An 18,223-nucleotide genomic window follows, 5' to 3' on the forward strand; every position below is an offset into this window, starting at 1 on the left:
CCAAAATATGATCAATTAACAAATAATAAATGTAGAGTTATGATAAAAACTGTTTGCAAATCAGAAATTCGGAAATGTATTATAGCAGGAAATAAACCAGCAAATTCAAAATTCCAAAAAATCTTTATTCGGTAGGTAACATAGTTACAGTTTGAATCGTTATTTTTTACATAACGAACGTCTCATTCGTCTAAAACTACTGTAGTTTCTCACAACCTGTATAGTCGAAGAAAAGAAGCTGCAAAAAAGACAGCAATTTCGTAATTTGGCTGCTTAATATCAGTTTCCAGACAGTTAATCCCATGCATTCATAACTTCTAAATAGTCATTATTTTTTTCTTCTATCGTGTGGGTTGTGAGATGAATCACCAACCCCATCAACCTTGGTGTTAGGGTTACGATTGAGCCGCCAAAGACCCCTGACATGGCTCATACTTCTAACTTACATCAGTAAATAGTAACCAGGACCAGCGGCTTAACGTGCGTTCCGAAGCACGGATCATCTTACTTTCGGACAGAGAGGTGATCAGCCTGTAATATCCTAACCAAACCAGGAATTACAAACCCGATCCGGAGATCGTGAGCCAACGCTCAACCTATTGGACTACGGAGGCGGTTACCTCACATACCTACATCACTCACTTATCACTTACCTTTTTTACAAAGTTTCCCATCCACCATAAGGTTCATCATATCCAACTCACGACATCATATCAACAGTGGCTGCAAGTTGTCTTTGATTACTTGTGACTCTGCCCACCCCATTAGGGATTCCGGGCGTGAGTTTATGTATGTATGTGTCCTTTTACACATAACATGACTGTCACTTATGTGTATGTGAACGAACTTTCTGATAATTATTTTTGTTTCAGATATTATTCGTCACCTTTTACACTTTTATAAATTCAATCATGTGTGCACAATTCATTATTGAAATTGGTCATTGGGAATTAATCGACAATTTTTCGGTAAGCATTTTAATTTTACTTATATAAAATATGCCCACCGTGGTCAAGTGGTTTGAGCGTCGGGCTCACGATCCGGAGGTCCCGCGGGTTCAAATCCCGGTGGTGATAAATCACGAAAATGACTTTGTGATCCCTAGATTAGTTAAAGGACATTACAGGCTGATCACAGCCACGTGCATCGAAAGGCGCCCAACTGGGCATACTTACTGAGCCATCTTATTTTGAGTAAGAGTCCGGCTTCTTCTTCTTCTATCCTGTGGGTTGTGAGGTGGATTACCAACCCCATAAACCCTGGTGTCAGGGTTACTATCCAGCCGCCAAATGCCCCTGACATGGCTCATGTAACGACTACTTACTTACGTCAGTAGGTAAGTAGTAACCGGGACCAACGGCTTATCTTGCCTTCCAAAGCAATGAAGGTGCTGCGGTGTGCATCGCTACAAAATCCGCTAAGTACAAAGTATTTTTTTTACAGGTTCTCGGTCTATCGATAGCGTCAATGGCGCTGACTTGGTTGTTAAAGAACTTGATTCTTCTGCGGTTGTTGAGCGCGCAATGTGGGAAGTTCTATCAGTTCATAGAAGACGCCCAGAGCATTTGCGCTGTTATTTTGCATAAAAACAGAACAGGTATTTTGACGAACGAGTAGAGTAGCTATCTACGTTTTAATTACCTGACAGAACTACTGGGAGCCGCTGTGTAATTGTTGACGGAACTGTCAAACAAAATTATTCATTAACTAATTAATGGGACAAATATCCCAGTAGTTCTGTTAGAACTGTAAACAGAACAAGTGAGAGTATACGTAAAAAATCAGGGGTGTTAAAAAGGCTGTGCATAATGTCGCATAAGAGGCTTGGTCTCAGATTGCTTAGATAGCGATTTGCCTAAACGAGGCGGGGTCTAACAGGCCAAGAACTGCCAGGTTGCGAAAGTATGCTTTGGCAATTCCTGGGTCTTGCCAAAACAGTGGATAAGGCGGAACACTCTGGGTTTTCGTAGCCAGTAAGAGTCCAGCTTCTTCTTCTTATCGTGTGGGTTGTGAAGTGGAATACCAACCTCATCAACCCTGGGGTGGGTAATTATTGAGTCGCCAAAGGCTCCTAACATGGCTCATGTAACGATTACTCATTTACATCAGTAAATAGTAACCGGGACCAACGGCTTGATGTGCCTTCCGAAACATGGAAAGAGTCTAGCCACGTCGCTCACCCGGGTGGCATCCTTGGGGATTTTACCATGTTAAAAAAGATAGCAATATGCCTTACAACATTAGTGATAGTGTCAATCGTGTAGCATAATTATTGTACATCAATGGATTTATGTATAGCATCATGCTTTTATCTAATCATACCATAAACAACCTACTCCCCATACTTTATCCTTCCATAGTATTCTCTCTTACTTCAAGCACAGACCTAAACCAATCTTAGTCGAATTTGTTTTCGAATTCTTGTTTGGATCATAAATGATTATCACGTGCTCAGGGGTGAAGGAAAACATCGTGAGGAAACCCACATTTCCGAAAAATGCATTTTCGGAGGTATGTGACTTAACCTTTATTGAGCTGGGTTTCCCTTCGCGGGTTGGAAGGTCAGACAGGCAGTCGCTTCTGCAAAAACCAGACCGCAAAATAAAATCTTCAGGTTAGGTAAGCGGACCCTGTGAAAAACGGGATAATGCTAGGGAGACGATGAGTATTCTCTCTTACTTATTGAGGAGAAATCCTCAATCTTACGTTCCGTTCTACTCACTTTCCTACATACATTTCGAGCATTGACCTTTGATGTATTATGTTTCTCTTTCAGAAGAAGCAAGAAGGTTTTGTAAGACTATTCACAGGATCAATTCGACGTTTGGAATCATGACAGCGTACGGAATGTTCGATATCGACGCTTCATTAGCCATAGTGGTGTGGCGGTTGATTAACAACTATATTATCGTTCTGTTACAATTTGCTTTGCAAAATAAAACACACGATACTTAAACTCAACAACAACAACACAACTTCCAACAACAACTTCCAGGCTACGTTCTTCAAAAACAATATAGATGGCGCTGTACAGATTTATCTTCGTTTAACCATCTAATTTCATGGATGACAAGCATATTATGCATCTTTTATCGGTGTTACATTGTATTTTTGAATAATTAGCCACTCGAATAATAAGAAAATAGGTAAGAGTCGCTTAAGTTGTCGTAATAAATGTCGCACTAAAATGTCTCTAGTCAGAATATAATCATAACTCTAGGAATATAATCATAACACGCCTACAGTTTAGTAATATGATCATAAAACTAGATTACGTTTAGTGAAATGGTTGTAAAGCTATGACGCTGTGGATTTTCAATCTATTCACATCTGTAGATGAAGCCAAAAAAAGTACACAACTTCAACCATACGTAACTTAAATATTATTGGCAGACGATTGCATGAAGTAAGGGTAACATTGAAAATAAAATATTAACAAAATGTGTAATAATAATTTATTAAACAGCCATTTACTAACAACACAAATGAACCAGCTCATTAAACTTAACTGTTACTCGTAATAGCGGTTGTGACGTTATTATCATCATCATCTTCATAAGGTCACGACTATATCCCAATTGGGGTAGTCGAAGGCACATCCATTGCAAGATGAACTAAGTACCCACGCCTCACCGACCTTTCTGTTTGACCAACGTGATAGGTGGTGAGCCGTATCGCCGTCTATAAAGGTCGCTACAACCTTTATTATAGTGGAGACAATAAAATTACAGCACGGATTATGCCGTTTTCAACTAATATAAGATTGATTATACCGTGATATAACGTTACGGCAGTACACTGCTGTTACAGCAACGTTGATAGACGTGCTGTTCTATGCACAAACAGCAAAATAATTCAACCGATAGTATAGATATCATAACAGGAGTGTAAGTGTAATAAAGAATAATACTATCTACGCATAGAACTGTTACTTTCCGCATTTTTTAACCAACCCCCCCTCCGGGCCTCACTTTTTTAAAACATACGGCCGTAAGCCGGTAAAGAGTAAGGGAGAGCGCGCGATGACTGTTTGTTTCTCTCACATACTGTAAGATTGATATTTTTGTACGGAGTATCCTTAGTGTGATATAGTGACTAGGATTGAGAAGGGAATGTTAGGTTGGTTTGGACACGTAGAGCGGATGAAGGATAATAGGATTGCAAAAGCGGTATATAAAGCGAAAGTTGATGGTAGGGCTGGCAGAGGAAGACCGAGAAGGACTTATGATGACCAAATTGGAGATGTCCTTAGAAAAGGTTCAATACGATCTACTCTGAACCGGCGTGAGTGTATGAAGCGATTGATGAATGTGGAGGAAGCAAGAGAAGTGTGTCAGGATCGAAGCAAATGGAATTCTATAGTCTCTGCTTACCCCGGTGGGAAATAGGCGTGAGTTTATGTATGTATGTATGTATCCTTAGTGTGATAAAAGTGAAAACATACAGGAGGTTTAAAAAGAGCACCCATAACATTTCAATATTGATTTTTACAGTATTAGAAATCACACAGATGCAAGTACAAACCCTAAATGCTTATCTCAAAGTTATACAATATCGCAATTTATGATTAACACATATCTTTTTTCTCGCTCCTCACCATGGGTAGACCGTTCAATTCTAATTCTTTCTCTTTCTTCGTCTTCAAATCCTCATGAATCTCACCGATGCTCCTCAACTTTGTCTCAGGAACCACCAGGAGAGCATAGATGGCAGCAGTTAAGCAGATGGCTCCGAAGAAGTAGAATGAGACATGAACACCTATAGCCGCAGCAACTTGCTTGAAGAATAACATTTGAAGAAAGCCGCAGATTGACGCCAAGGACATCGTGGTTGCCATTACAGTGCCCCGGTACTGTAAAGAAAAACGTCAGATAAGGAATGGCCCCGATTCCTGCACTCGCCATCTAATTTTGTTTTAAGTTATATCTGTCATTTTCTTATCCGGCGAAAAGGAAAGGGACGGGTAATCGACAGGCATAAACTTTATGGCACAAATGTAAATTTTAGGGAGTTGAAAAAACCCTTCCAAAATGTTATATTGGCCTATCACCCGATAGAATTAAGTTGACAGCACACGTCAAACGGATTGCATATGAGCGCGGTGCTTATTTTATTCGCCCGGGTGATTAATTGATTTTAAAACAAACAGTTGCCTATCATCCGTCCCTTTCTTTTTCGTCGGATAGGAAAATGACTGGTATAACTTAAAATAAAATTAGGTGTGTGCAGGAATTGACATCAAAATAAAACATACATAGAATTACACAGAATTACATACGGTTCACCACACCACCTATCACGTTGGTCAAATACAGCCTGTTGATCATCGGAATCAATGGCAAGAAATCAACCCTAATCTCTTAATAAATAAGAAAGAAAAAACAAATTGTACCTTAAAAGAGAACATCTCTCCAGTGACAAGCACAGACACAGGCTGGAGACCCGAAGAGTCGCAGAAGATGCAGATACAAAGAGAGCTGATGGGGAGCCATCCAGGAGCCCAGACTCCATACTCCCGAGCCACGAACCACGAGCCCAACGCACACATGCTTATACCAGACACAAGCGATGTTATTATCAGGAGAGGCTGGAAGAAAACAAATCAATTATTTTCTTATCTATAGACTGCCCACACGTGTATGAACAGTTTAAAAGTTAGGTAGACACACGCAGTGTGTCAGTAGAACTGTTAAATTATGAACACTATTAACGTTGATAAGTTATCAGCTGTAATGATACAGCTAATTTAAGAACTACGCTCTTGTGAGTGTAGCATTCCTCTCCATGATATTTTTTAGGTAAAATAGGGGCAGTGGTTTCACTCTTGCCTTTCGCCCCGATGTACTCTGTCTGACGCGAGTGGGATGGCGCCCAGAGTAGTCTATTTCAAAGGCGTACTAGGACTCCTGTCCACCGCCTTTGAATAGTACCTGACAGTTACTGCTGCCCTCTGTCAGGGTCCAGGTCAGCCGTATACAAGTCGGAAATTGTTATCAATGAAATCCTGAAGTCTTTGTCAAAGATATTTCGATACGAAGTCAATTACTTAATCGAAGTTTCAGGAATTCTAAGGTGTGGCAGCTTTGATGAAATTAGTTTTGCCCATTAAAAAGGGTAAGGTTAATTGCCACCTGAACCTGACAAAATCTTCAGGTTAGGTAAGTGGACCCACTGAAAAACGAGATAAAGCTAGGGAGATGATGATGAAGATTAGTTGGCAAATTCTCTCGATGCACTGAAGATATTTTGTTGTGATGAAATAAAGGAAATCTGTTGAATTTTCCACTACATACATACATAAGTACCCAAGGTTTGCCGTTTGGTTTTTTTTAAATATTTTGCAACACTATGACATTTTCTTTTAGAAAAGAAACCTTTTCAAAATAAAGAAAAAAGCTCACCTTTCTCCCGGTCTTCTCTACGACACTAGAGGCCACTAAAGACCCGATTACTTGGACACCACCAAGCATCATCGCCTGCTGGTTCGGAGACAACACCAAGGTGGTCCCTTCCGAAGCGTTCGCGAAGATATCACCAGCGAAGTTGGTGACTGGTATGGCACCACAGACCTCTCTTGCTAGTGTGACCACTATCGCTATACGGAACGCTCGAAGGAGAATCTTGTCTTTTACTGAAACATAGAAATGATATGCTTGTTATGATACGTCAAAACGTCTGCTCCGAGCATAGAGCAACACGGGAGGGAGTAGCCATACGCAGACCTTCCTCTCTTAACCCATTGGGGTAGTGAGAGGTATATCCATCGCAAGATGTAGTAAGTGTTTTCTTTTAATTCTAATTTATATTTTCATCTTTCTTTTCCTCACTGCGGTAAATAGTTTACCTTCTCAAAAAAAAAAAAAAATCAAAAAATTCAATAATTCAAAATTCTTTATTAGTTAGAAACTATTTACAGTAATAAAGGTGATTAGAGTCTCCTTTTAAGCGTAGTGCCTGTGTCAGGAGACTCCGCTCTTCCATAAAAGTTTAAGGTGTGTGTGTGTGTGTGTTTCTGCGTGTGTCTCCCTACTAAATGCTCTACTAAATCTTTACCCACTTTAAAATTAATGTAAATATCAAACATAACATCATGTAAAATTATAATTTTTAAAATAATAATTAGTCTTAATTGCTTTTATGAAACACCTTTTTTGACATATTTTAACTTTATTTCCCCAAATGAATTATTCTTTTATCGACAATTTGTACAACCATAATGCAACATTAGTAATATTTATTGTTGTAAGCTCACTATAAAAAATTTGTTCATTATTGTTTACAAAAATAAAATACGGTATGAATTTTATCTCACGTCAGGTGATGGTCATAAATTGAAGTTACTTTAGTAAGTCAATGCCTTTGACATTTGCAAATAAAACAGTAGTTCCATTGTTGTAATGATGATAATTTTGAATTACATTATAATACCATTGTTAATCTGTGACTATTCAATTATTATTATGAATGTCAATAAAAGCTTCGCAAATGTCAATATTTTTATCGTCTGTTTAAGCGAAAATTTCCTTTTGGATATGAACGTTCACGCCTGGAAATTTGGACCCGACTGAACCGGTGTAGGACCAACCATGGAAAGTCGAACCATCACCTACATAAATGGGGCTGAAAGGAGCCGTGAGTGTGGTCACCCGGATCAAACCCTATCTCACATAGTGCCCTAACGAGTCCCCTCTACACCGGTTCCCAGGTAGCATAGCCGAGCTGCATTGTGTGACGGATGCGGCAGAAACTTGGTTAGAGGAGATTTAGTTGGATATATGATCCACGCAGGGTATTTTATTTTTGTCTGCCATACGCAATAATAATACGACGCCTGTACCCATCATGACATGGGGGTATCAGGTTTGTTTGTTGCATGCATATCGCTCGGAGTGCATGCGACTAACAACCCCGATACCGAACCCGCCAGCGCACATTGGGCTGAAAATGAAGCTTCATAGAACTAGTGGCTCATGAAAATCAAGTATCAAACTATGAAAAACGAAACACGTCATCGTGTAGCTTTAACTAATACTAACATATTATTATGTTATTTACCATCTTTGATAAAGCTATTTAATGAGTTATTTGCATTTTTGTTATATTTTTATATGGGAGCTAAGAGATTTTTAAATGTTATTACTAGTTCTTATGATTTTAGTAATTCTATAAATTAAGCTAAATTATAACTATGTGATCTGGAACTTCGGAAACCGTTGGAACATTGTCATTTTCAGCATAAAAACTTTTTTTTTGCATGAATGCTCGTAAAATAGTTACTAACAGCTTTATTATGTCCTTTATCCACACCACCTAATGAGGTGAAGAACTGGGCGCGTTTTATTGTAGTGGTATCCCGCCCACTGTGTGGCGTGGTTGACGATTTCCCTCATTCAGCGCTTATCGCTGGGGTCAATTAATTCTTACAAATATCCTCTCAAACGACGCCCTGAGGTTCGCGCCCAACTGAGCACCCTCAGGTCTGTTGTCGTAATTTTTTTACCTGGTGAGAGCCCTCAGCGCTCCCCATTTGTCCGGCCAAGTTAATGCTATCTGTGGCTAATCTACAATAAGTCACGTCATAAAAAATATCCGTCGCAATAGGACTCTTTCACAGTAGCCATTTTTCTCGGCGACACACCGCGGGCCCCTGTATAAGGCAGCGATATACGGATTGTTTATATTTACAATAATGGTCTTTATTGAACAACATTAATGCCAATACGGAGTAATTGACTTTGTAACCTGTCTATCATTGGCTGAATTACAACAAATCAAAAAATCAAAATAAATGTATTATCAATTATTATGTTGTTCAGTTTCTTAGAGGCGACTTGACTCAGTTACATTTGGGCAACGCTTTTTCTGTATAGATCATGACATAAGTCCACCTCGCAATGGTTACATGAGCCATGTCAGAGGCCTTTGGCGGCTGAATAATAACCTTGACACCAGGGTTGATGAGGCTGGTATTCCATCTCACAACCTACACGATAAGAAGAAGAGTCGACCTCGTACGCAGCGTTTCGCTTTCTCGTTTCGGTTAAGGTCTGGAATTCTCTGTCCGCGGATCTGTTTCCCGGAAAGTACAATCTGGACCTCTTCAAGGCAAGAGCTTGTCACATCCTCGACCACATTTTCATCTTGTCAGATTGTGGTCAAATACTCGTTTACGCTTAAAAGGAGACTCAAATCACTTTTATCACTGTATATTGTTTCTAACAAATAAAGTATTTTGTATTTGTACCTAATTAGAAATAACAAATTGCACTTCAAATAAATTAACATTTCATTGTCGTACCCCCCGCTTGAGAGTCAAGCCAGTAAACCACAGATATGTTTTAATTATTATATCAATTAATAATCTATTTCCAGCGATATTTTAATTAACTGTTCTTTGAATAATTGTCATTTTAAGATAATCACATGACCACTATTAATAACTATTAAAATTAAATTAATGTTAACGGGTCAATAAATAATGTTATGACCTCTTAAATCAAGGAATTTGTTGTTTGTATTATATATTTTATGGTTTTTGATTGATTGATTTCCATGAATATGAATCAATTTTGTTGTTGAAGGTTTAAGTAGAATGCTTTCAATTGATAATATAATAGAAGTAGAATCATGAGAAAATATTTATTTACGCCAAAAAAGTAAATAAAAATCTACATAATTTATATACATACATAAACTCACGCCTATTTCCCACAGGGGTAAGCAGACTATGGAATTTCATTTGCTTCAATCCTGACACACTTCTCTTGCTTCTCCCACATATATCAATCGTTTATACACGCAGGCCTGTTCACAGTACATTGTTCTGAACCTTTTCTAAGGACATCTCCAATTTTGTCAATATACATCCTTCCAGGTCTTCCTTTGCCAGCCGGAGCCCTACCACTAATCTTCGCTTTATATACTGCTTTCGTAGTACTATTATCCTTCATCCGATCTACGTGTCCAAACCAACTTAACATTCCCTTCTCAATTTTACACCGCATCTCTCTTATCATACCGTTTATCACTCTTTCATTCAATGTAACACCGCATATGCGTAATCTATTGTAATAGTAATCATAATAATTCCATATAAAACTGTAAATTCTGACAGCGCATTTATGCTGCGAAAGTGTATTGGTCTTCTATTTAAAAAAAATATATAAGAAAATTGCTCGGCGATGTGTGGGTACTCGGTTCGTCTTGCGATGGTATGTACCTCTGAATACACTGATTGGGAGGTAATCTAACAAAAATAAAATCGCTTCCCGTTAGCAGGTCAGGTACTTAATGCAAGCCGAGACAAACCTACAATAAGTAAAAACAAAAAGAATAGATAAACTTACCAATAGCTTTAGCGACAAACTTGCTGCTCTCATCATCAGATCTTTGTTCATTCCTGATCTGCTCGAGTTCTTTCAGGACCAGGCCGTCGTCTTCTCTCCGACAACGAAGCCATGCGAGAACTCTTAAGGCTTCCTGGATAATTAAAAAAGAGAACTTAAATATAATAGTTTCTAAGCTGAGCGGCCAACACTTGAGGTAATCCCGCGGCCGAGATTTCCAGACGAACCTGTTAAACATTGGCGTTTGGGTTATAAGGACATACGGTTTAACGACTTCGGAGAAAAATGACAAATAGTTTCACCTGGATTGACTTTCGAAAGCTTTTACAGCTTGCTACAGTCAGTTTTGGTGGGAAAGATTTCAAGAAAAATTAACCAGACATGGCTTGATTTGGAGAAGCTCCAAAAGCCGAAGAAAACATACAGTGGAAATGAAAGTAGCAAGCGGTTCATCTTCTATATAGTATAATAATGGCTAAAACTTGAGCAAGGCTGTTGTGTGTGTGTGGTGTGAAATTGTCACTTTAAAACACAATCAGCCAAAAACCCATTTTCAAGTTTAAGCGAGAATGCTTTTCGTAATCCAGAAGGGCTGTCTTGCGCAACGTGATAAAATTTTGTCACAGTCATTTTATCGATTCTGACGATATAATTATGTCGTTTTTTTGATTGGTGCAAAATCACGTGCCACGCATGTTAGGGAAAAAAACAAACATCGATTAAAAAAAAACAAAGATCGAGAATGAATAAAAGAAAATATGGAAAAGGAAGATATGAAGTTCATCGGGTTATCTAGTATTCAATAATATTCAAGAGTCCCACCATGGATTATTTCAATCTTTAGATTATCGACATGAGTCAAGTAAGACGTCTTACCTCAGTCTTCCCTCTCTTGACCAGGTACGAAGGCGAGTCCGGCATCATCATAAACAGCACCAGATGCAGAGTGGGTATAGACAAGCAAACCCAGAGGACGCTTCTATAGCTGAGCAGGTCTCCAATTATGTACGCGAACAGGTTTCCTGATACGTGGAAGAGTACAACCTGGAACAAAAAATGATGATAAAAAAGCTTTGTCAAGTAATTAATGTCCAAAATCTGATGCCTTTTGGATTTCCTCACCGATAGAAGTACAGCATCAACGGAATTATTTGAAATATTCTATTTGCATTTAAAGTTCCCGTTGATTCTTCTAGTTTTAGTAGGCGAGGAGTGGGTTCTTGAAAATGGACAAAAGGACAAATTTTCTCCGTACAAAAACTCAACAAGAAGAAATCGAAAAAATGACAGCATAGGTACTTGGATCGAAAAGTTCACGGGATGAAGACTCATCCAGGTTGACAAGAGCTGCGAGTTGCGCATTCAGTCCCGATATGATGTTTCCGACCTTTTTTATCAGTAATAGTTTGGACACAATCTAACGTGATGGTGAGCAAAGCTTGTGGTCTATGTTGGCACACACCTGTTTACCCAGTAACTGCCTATTCATCTTCATCATCTTACTGATCGCGCACGCATATGTCTTTGTGGAATTGAACACTCAAGTTATTGTTCTTACCAAAGATCCCAGCACTCCTCGAATGCTATCCTCGCTGATCTCCTTAGTATATAGTGGGCAGGTGACGTATGCTCCTCCCATGAGAATACCGATGCACGATCTGGCCAGGATGAACGCCCAGATTTGGTAGGACGATAGTTTGATAATCCACGCGATCTGTGGATGGACGGTGTGTTTAGAAATAGTCAGACAAGGTACCCACACTATCTTCATAGTAACATTTGGTCGTTAGGGCGCCTCACAGAAGTGAGACCATTCAGCGCCATTTATTTGTCAGACCAAGCATTCACTAAAATGGCATCTGCGGCAAATCTACGATAAGTCACAAAAAAGTTCGCCACATAGGAACAAAGATACATTATAATTATGGGTTGATTAACATATTAGCATTACCTTCCTTTGCATTGCGCGGTTGTGTGAAATAGTATTTTCTTCATCTAATCCTGTTATTGGGCCGCCCATTTTTGCGTTTTCCACGCGCACACCAGTAGGTAAAATAGTACTCTTGCAAATGTTACATATTTGAGCCGATCTTGAGAACCACTGAACGGTTTTTACTTTATTATCTACATTACTCTAAAAATACCAAATCGGCATAATGCATCATATTTAAAAACTCACAACAGAAGCAGTAGATATGAAGAGTAGAGCCTTCTTCCTGCCCATCCAGTCGCTCAGGATGGCCATCAGGAAGTCAGCAGGCACACACACCAGGTACGCCACCGCCGCCATCCATGAGATCTACAACATTGACAAGTCTATCAGCATCATCATCAGCCGGAAATCGTCCACTGCTAGATGGAGCCTTCCCTAAGGCTCGACACAATGACCGATATTGTGGTGCCCGCATCCAACGGTTTCCCGCGGACTTCAGTCCATCTTGCGGTCATTGGAGCTATACAATACCTATCTCATAACCACATGAAAGCCATAAGCTTTGATGTTAAGCTGTTTCGAACCCCAATACCGGATGTGCACGAATGAGTTATTAATTTATCTTAAGTTTACACTAACTACGTAGTCGTAACATGAACCATGTCAGGGGCCTTTGGCGGCTCAATAATAACCTTCACACACAGTTTTTATTTCCGGGACGGCACATAACTGGTTGTATCTACCTCATAATCTGTAAGTGGTACTTCTGTTGGTGAGTCTTTTGATTGAAGAAGTAGGGTCATGGGAGACATCCACCCAATGCTGGCACCGTACCCAAATACAGGGAGGTTTACTGCGGACAAACATATACAATTAGTAGTAATGAAAATAAAAATGAAAAATGAAAATTAAATTAAATTTATTGTAGTAAAAGTGGTAACAGTTACATCGCCCAACTTAATTACTTATCTAACCTATTCGATCCCACTTCTGGGTAAAGGGCTCCCCTTGATCTTTCCACTTCTTTTGAATTTTGTAAAAACATTAAAAAAAAACAAAAAGACTAGGACATCCGCCACATGCTTCCTCAAACACTATTTAAATTAAATTATTTAATATTATTTTTTTATTTAAATAGAATTTAAAATTAATCTTTTTAAATTTTATTATTTTAGAATTTACTTATTAGTTTTCAATTAATAAATCATTTTGCGGTATTACGTACTGAAATATAAACCTACTTACTTGAGTGTAATGTAAACTTTTATAAATTATAAATAGTTTTTCAAATTCAAAATTCAAATCCAAAATTCAAATGTTTTATGAGCAAATAAATAATTTTAAAATTGAATTTGAATTCAATTTCGTATGATTACAATAACTAAAATGAATAAATTAAAAGTTGTACCTACTCAGAAATATTTCCTATATGTTAGTACTTATAAAAAAAAACCAAGTTAAAAGTGCGGATAACTAAAAAATAATATTTTCCATTTTTATTTAAATTAAAAAGAAAAACTCACTCAAAACAGCACATATTATTTGGTTGATCTTACTCCCTTCACCAAACAAAAGATAATACTTCTTCATTTTGATAATTCACACGCGGAACGCGAGTCAGGAACGCAAATTAGTATAACTTTTACATTCGCGTTTAGGGTTTAGGGTAAATGGACTGTTTTACATTATTATTACGTACTATGAAAGTACTTTAATGTGTCTAAAGACTATTCGGTCTAGTAGACACTACACATGTCGTCGAGGCGACATGTCGCGAAAGACTGAGAGGAAAGTCTAACGAGAGTAGTATATAATGATGCTTGCATATTATATACTTCTAACCCTCACACACACATATAACATATTATGTGAAAGGTACAAAACAAACGTTTGATTCGACAACTGTGACGTCAGGTCTGTTTAAATATTTCAAACAAGTGACAACCACTTTTAGGGTTCTGTACCTACTTCTAAGGGAAAAACGAAATACTTAGATACAGGGTGTTAGTGACATCGTAACGAATACTCAGGGGGATGATTCAGACCATGATTCTGAGTTAATATCAGGTCGAATTTTTCGTCGCAAAATTCATGATTTTTTTTAGTTTTTTTAAATTATTTTGAATTTTATACTTTTGCGATGGTAATTCCACTTGATATTAACTCAGAATAATCAGCTGAAGCATCCCTCTCAGTATTCGTTACGATGTCACTTACACCCCATACAAGTACATACAGTAGCCATACAAGTAGATATGGGTGTTAGTGACACTGTAACGAATACTGAAGGGGATGATTCAGACCATGATTCTGAGTCGATATCAAGTGGAATTTCCTGTCGGAGAAGTCATGAAAATTTTAGAGCTTATTTAAATTATTTTCCGTTCCATACTTTTGCGACGGAAAATTCCACTTGATATCAACTCAGAATCATGGCCTGAATCATCCCTCAAAGTTTTCGTTACGATGTCACTAACACCCTGTATATCTGTAGGCGTGTAGCTAAGTGACTGATAGGTGAGTTGAGATGATTGTGTGAGAAGTAGACGAGTAACATGAGTAGTACAGAAGGTATAGAGTATAGAAGAGATGCATAGACAAATGATAGATTGAGTGAAGGAGTGTGAATGAGTGAGAGAGGGATAGAAGAAGTGAGAAGGGAAGGAGAGGGGGAGAGATAGATGATGGCGGATGGTAGACGATGGTGGTGTAAATTGTTGTACTGGGAGAGTAAATAAAAAGAAACGTTTGAACCGTACTTGACTGTTTAATTGAGCAAACCCAAATCCCACATATCTTAGATCTTTTATTTGCATGAACACACGTGGTCGTCGATTTCCCTCATTTGGTGCTTACCAACATCAATTTTTTCAATATGACCCTCTCAGACGACGCCGTGAGCCTAGAATCGTGCCCAACGGGGTACCTTAAGGCCTGTTGTCTAAAATTTTGTCCGGCCAAATCAAAACCTATAGAGATTTAGATCAAGAAATATGACCAGAAAAAAAGAAATAGAAATAGAAATGTTTTGACACAAGAAGCTTATTTTACTCTTCTATTTCTCTTTTGTTTGTAATTTTATATTTCCTGTGTGTACAATAAAGTATTTGTCATGTTAAGTACAAGAAAGACACATACATTTTAATTTGATCCATCACAAAAAAAATGCGATTACTAACTTATTTGAAGTAGGTACACTAATCCAAAAAATAGTAATAAATAATAAAAAAGTTTATTTATTTAGTTTGTTTTGTTTAATACCTTATATAATTTTTTTAAAAATGTATAAATACCATTGTAAGAACAATGTTTTTGGTTTACGCGGTTATTATATTATCAATTAAAACACATAATAACGGGTTCTTACCGCGTTTAAATCAAGAATATGATGACACATCCCATCCATCATCCCGTGATCATGGCACTTGCAACAATGTCGAAATATCGGGAGTCTCATATCCCTGGTTTAAACGCGGTAAGAACCCGTTATTATGTGTTTTAACCATTGTAAGTTACTTAGATAAAGTTGTTAGTTCCATAAAACAATCATAATATTTGATTCCAGTAACGGGCAAAGACGGAACCCTACACAGCGCGTGACTCGACACACACTTGGCCAATTTATTGTACATTAATTATATTTAAAAAGAAAATTCTACGTTCGCAATTGTAGAGATTTATCAACAAAAACTAATCTGTTCAAATGTAGAACGGTCTTCACTTCGACATCTTAAAGATAAAATATGTCACGGTTGTAATGAATGATTCGAGTCTGGTCTATATTTAGTCTATGTCTTCTAATTAATAACAAATGTAAAGTATATTTTTCGAGTTATTTATAAATTAAGAAACATATATACACGAAGTACATATGTCGTGGTCAGATCTTAGAATTGATCATTTCATGAAACGGTCATATTTCATGAAATAGAATATCACTCGTTGGTCACATCATGATGTAGTTTGGCCAGATCAATAAACACAAAACGTTTAACAATATGAGCAACTAAATGCATGATTACTTTACGCTTCAATGATATGGTCAACTTAAGTTGGCTATTTCATGAAATAGTCATATTTCATGAAATGGTCGAACACATCATGAAATGATCAATTCTAAGATCTGGCCACGACACATACATAAACTTACGCCTCTTTCCCACCGGGGTAAGAAAAAGGAAAAAAAGAAAAATAAAAAATAATAAAAAGCTAATTATAAAAGAAAAACTAAAACTGAAAGCACGTTAAGCCGCTGGTCACGGTTACTACTTACTGATGTAAGTACAGTCATGAGCAATATAATGTACCCACTTTAGGACTCTGTCGCACTAACATATTTGACATTTAGCGAGACTGTAGTTCAATTTGTCAAAAAGGTTAATGTGACATGGTACCAAAGTGTATACATAATAATGCTCGTGACCGTACATAGTCGTTACGTTAGGTACGTCAATAATAACCCTAACACTATGGTTGATGAGGTTATCTACCTCACAACCCACACGACAGAAGAAGACGGAAACATCAGTATCTCTTCCGTTTAACTTATTTACACCTTTGGTGGCTCAATATGGTACTCCACCTCACAACCCACACGATAGAAGAAGAACTACCCTAAAGTAAGTAATTTTATATTTTTTTCAAATATTTTTTTAATATGTAATTTTCTTAATATTTATGTCATTTTTTATGAAAAATGTAATAATGATGTTGTCACTGTCGACAGTTGTCTCTGTGACATAATGAAATAAGTATGCCAAAACAGTGAGGCGAGCATTTTATTAATAATTATTATGTAGTAAATAGCAAAATTTTATAATTTTAGAGACAATAAAGCGAACAGTAACAAAAATAAAGTAAAAATGGCCGAAAGCGATTTAAATTATTTGTGAGTTGATATCATGACAGGTTTGTTTTTGACACTTTATTTAGTTGGGTTTCATCATCTTTGGGCACACGATCTCTAGGTCGCGGGTTCGAATCCTGCTGGGGACATTTACTTAGTAAGTATGTAGTCGTTACATGATCCACGCACGCCAGTGGCCTTTGGCAGCTCAATAGTAACCTCAGATAGTAACCCTGATAGGGTGATGAGGTCGGGCATTGACCTCACAACCCACACGAGAGAAGATTGTCATCAACTTATAGGGTCGTATTAATAAACTAATTTCAGCTTCGAGACTGACCTCAAGATCTCAGAGTTTTTTTATATAAAAACAGGGACTAGAGCATGGGTTTGAGGGCAATTTCAGCTGAGATTAGTTTATAAATAACACCCTTAGAATCCGTGATAGCCTTATTCCGAGAACGCGTTCAAATCCCGGCTTAGCCTCTAAGGCAATTCTCACACTGCCCCGCATGATGCAGCGTAGGGCGTGGATGCGTGTTATTCCGTTACTTGTAAGTATCTCCGTTTGTATAGAAAACACGCACGGTCTAACACACAGAAAATGAATCCACGCGCGTTCTAGCGGATCACGCGCATACAAGCGGAGAAACATGCACCCCCGCGCGTAGGTGCGGGGCGAGACGCAAGGTATGGCACACCGAATCCCGCAGTGCCGCGCGTGATTTTGGAACGGCTTTGAATGCAATGAGAGCCGTCGTGCGTTAATCTACAAAACGCCTATACGCGCGTGAGTGCGTAAAAAACTCGCACGATGATGCAGATCTGCACTCCCGCAGGTACGCGCGTAGTTGCGTCGACACGCAACATGCAGCATGATGCGGGGCAGTGTGAGAATAGCCTAAACCGCTAAATTCGACTTAATTAGTAAGTATGAATTCACGTTTGGCTCATAGATAATTAATGACACGTGGTTACCAGTATTTGTGTCCGGTTAATGGCAGTAGGCTTGCCCTCTATATTGTTTTTTTTAAATTATGGGTTTTCTGTTGACTTCATTCTTCCACGAGGAGAAGAAGAAATGGACGGTGGCACGAG

General features: G+C 38.1%; 1 protein-coding gene across 1 annotated transcript; it reads right to left on the reverse strand.

Annotated features, from left to right (window-relative positions):
- Positions 1-3,439: 3,439 nt before the first annotated feature.
- LOC126376570 (facilitated trehalose transporter Tret1-like) lies at positions 3,440-14,066 on the reverse strand. The gene is made up of 9 exons (XM_050024050.1): positions 13,803-14,066; positions 13,023-13,132; positions 12,526-12,645; positions 11,905-12,060; positions 11,223-11,390; positions 10,347-10,479; positions 6,402-6,631; positions 5,393-5,587; positions 3,440-4,852 (listed from the first exon to the last, which is right to left on the reverse strand). Exons 1-9 carry the CDS (start codon positions 13,867-13,869, stop codon positions 4,568-4,570), a joined length of 1,464 nt encoding a protein of 487 aa, XP_049880007.1. The 5' UTR covers positions 13,870-14,066; the 3' UTR covers positions 3,440-4,567.
- Positions 14,067-18,223: the final 4,157 nt, after the last annotated feature.

The sequence above is a fragment of the Pectinophora gossypiella genome, chromosome 21 (genome assembly GCF_024362695.1).
Source record: "Pectinophora gossypiella chromosome 21, ilPecGoss1.1, whole genome shotgun sequence".
NCBI lineage: Eukaryota > Metazoa > Arthropoda > Insecta > Lepidoptera > Gelechiidae > Pectinophora > Pectinophora gossypiella.

Excerpts from the sequence above, each read along its gene's own strand:
- LOC126376570 (XM_050024050.1), bottom strand. The coding sequence starts at position 13,869 with ATGAAGAAGTATTATCTTTTGTTTGGTGAAGGGAGTAAGATCAACCAA. Across the intron at positions 13,133-13,802 it reads AATAATATGTGCTGTTTTGA|TAAACCTCCCTGTATTTGGG; the intron begins GTGAGTTTTTCT and ends GTTTGTCCGCAG. Across the intron at positions 11,391-11,904 it reads GAGGAGTGCTGGGATCTTTG|GTTGTACTCTTCCACGTATC; the intron begins GTAAGAACAATA and ends TTTTTGTTCCAG.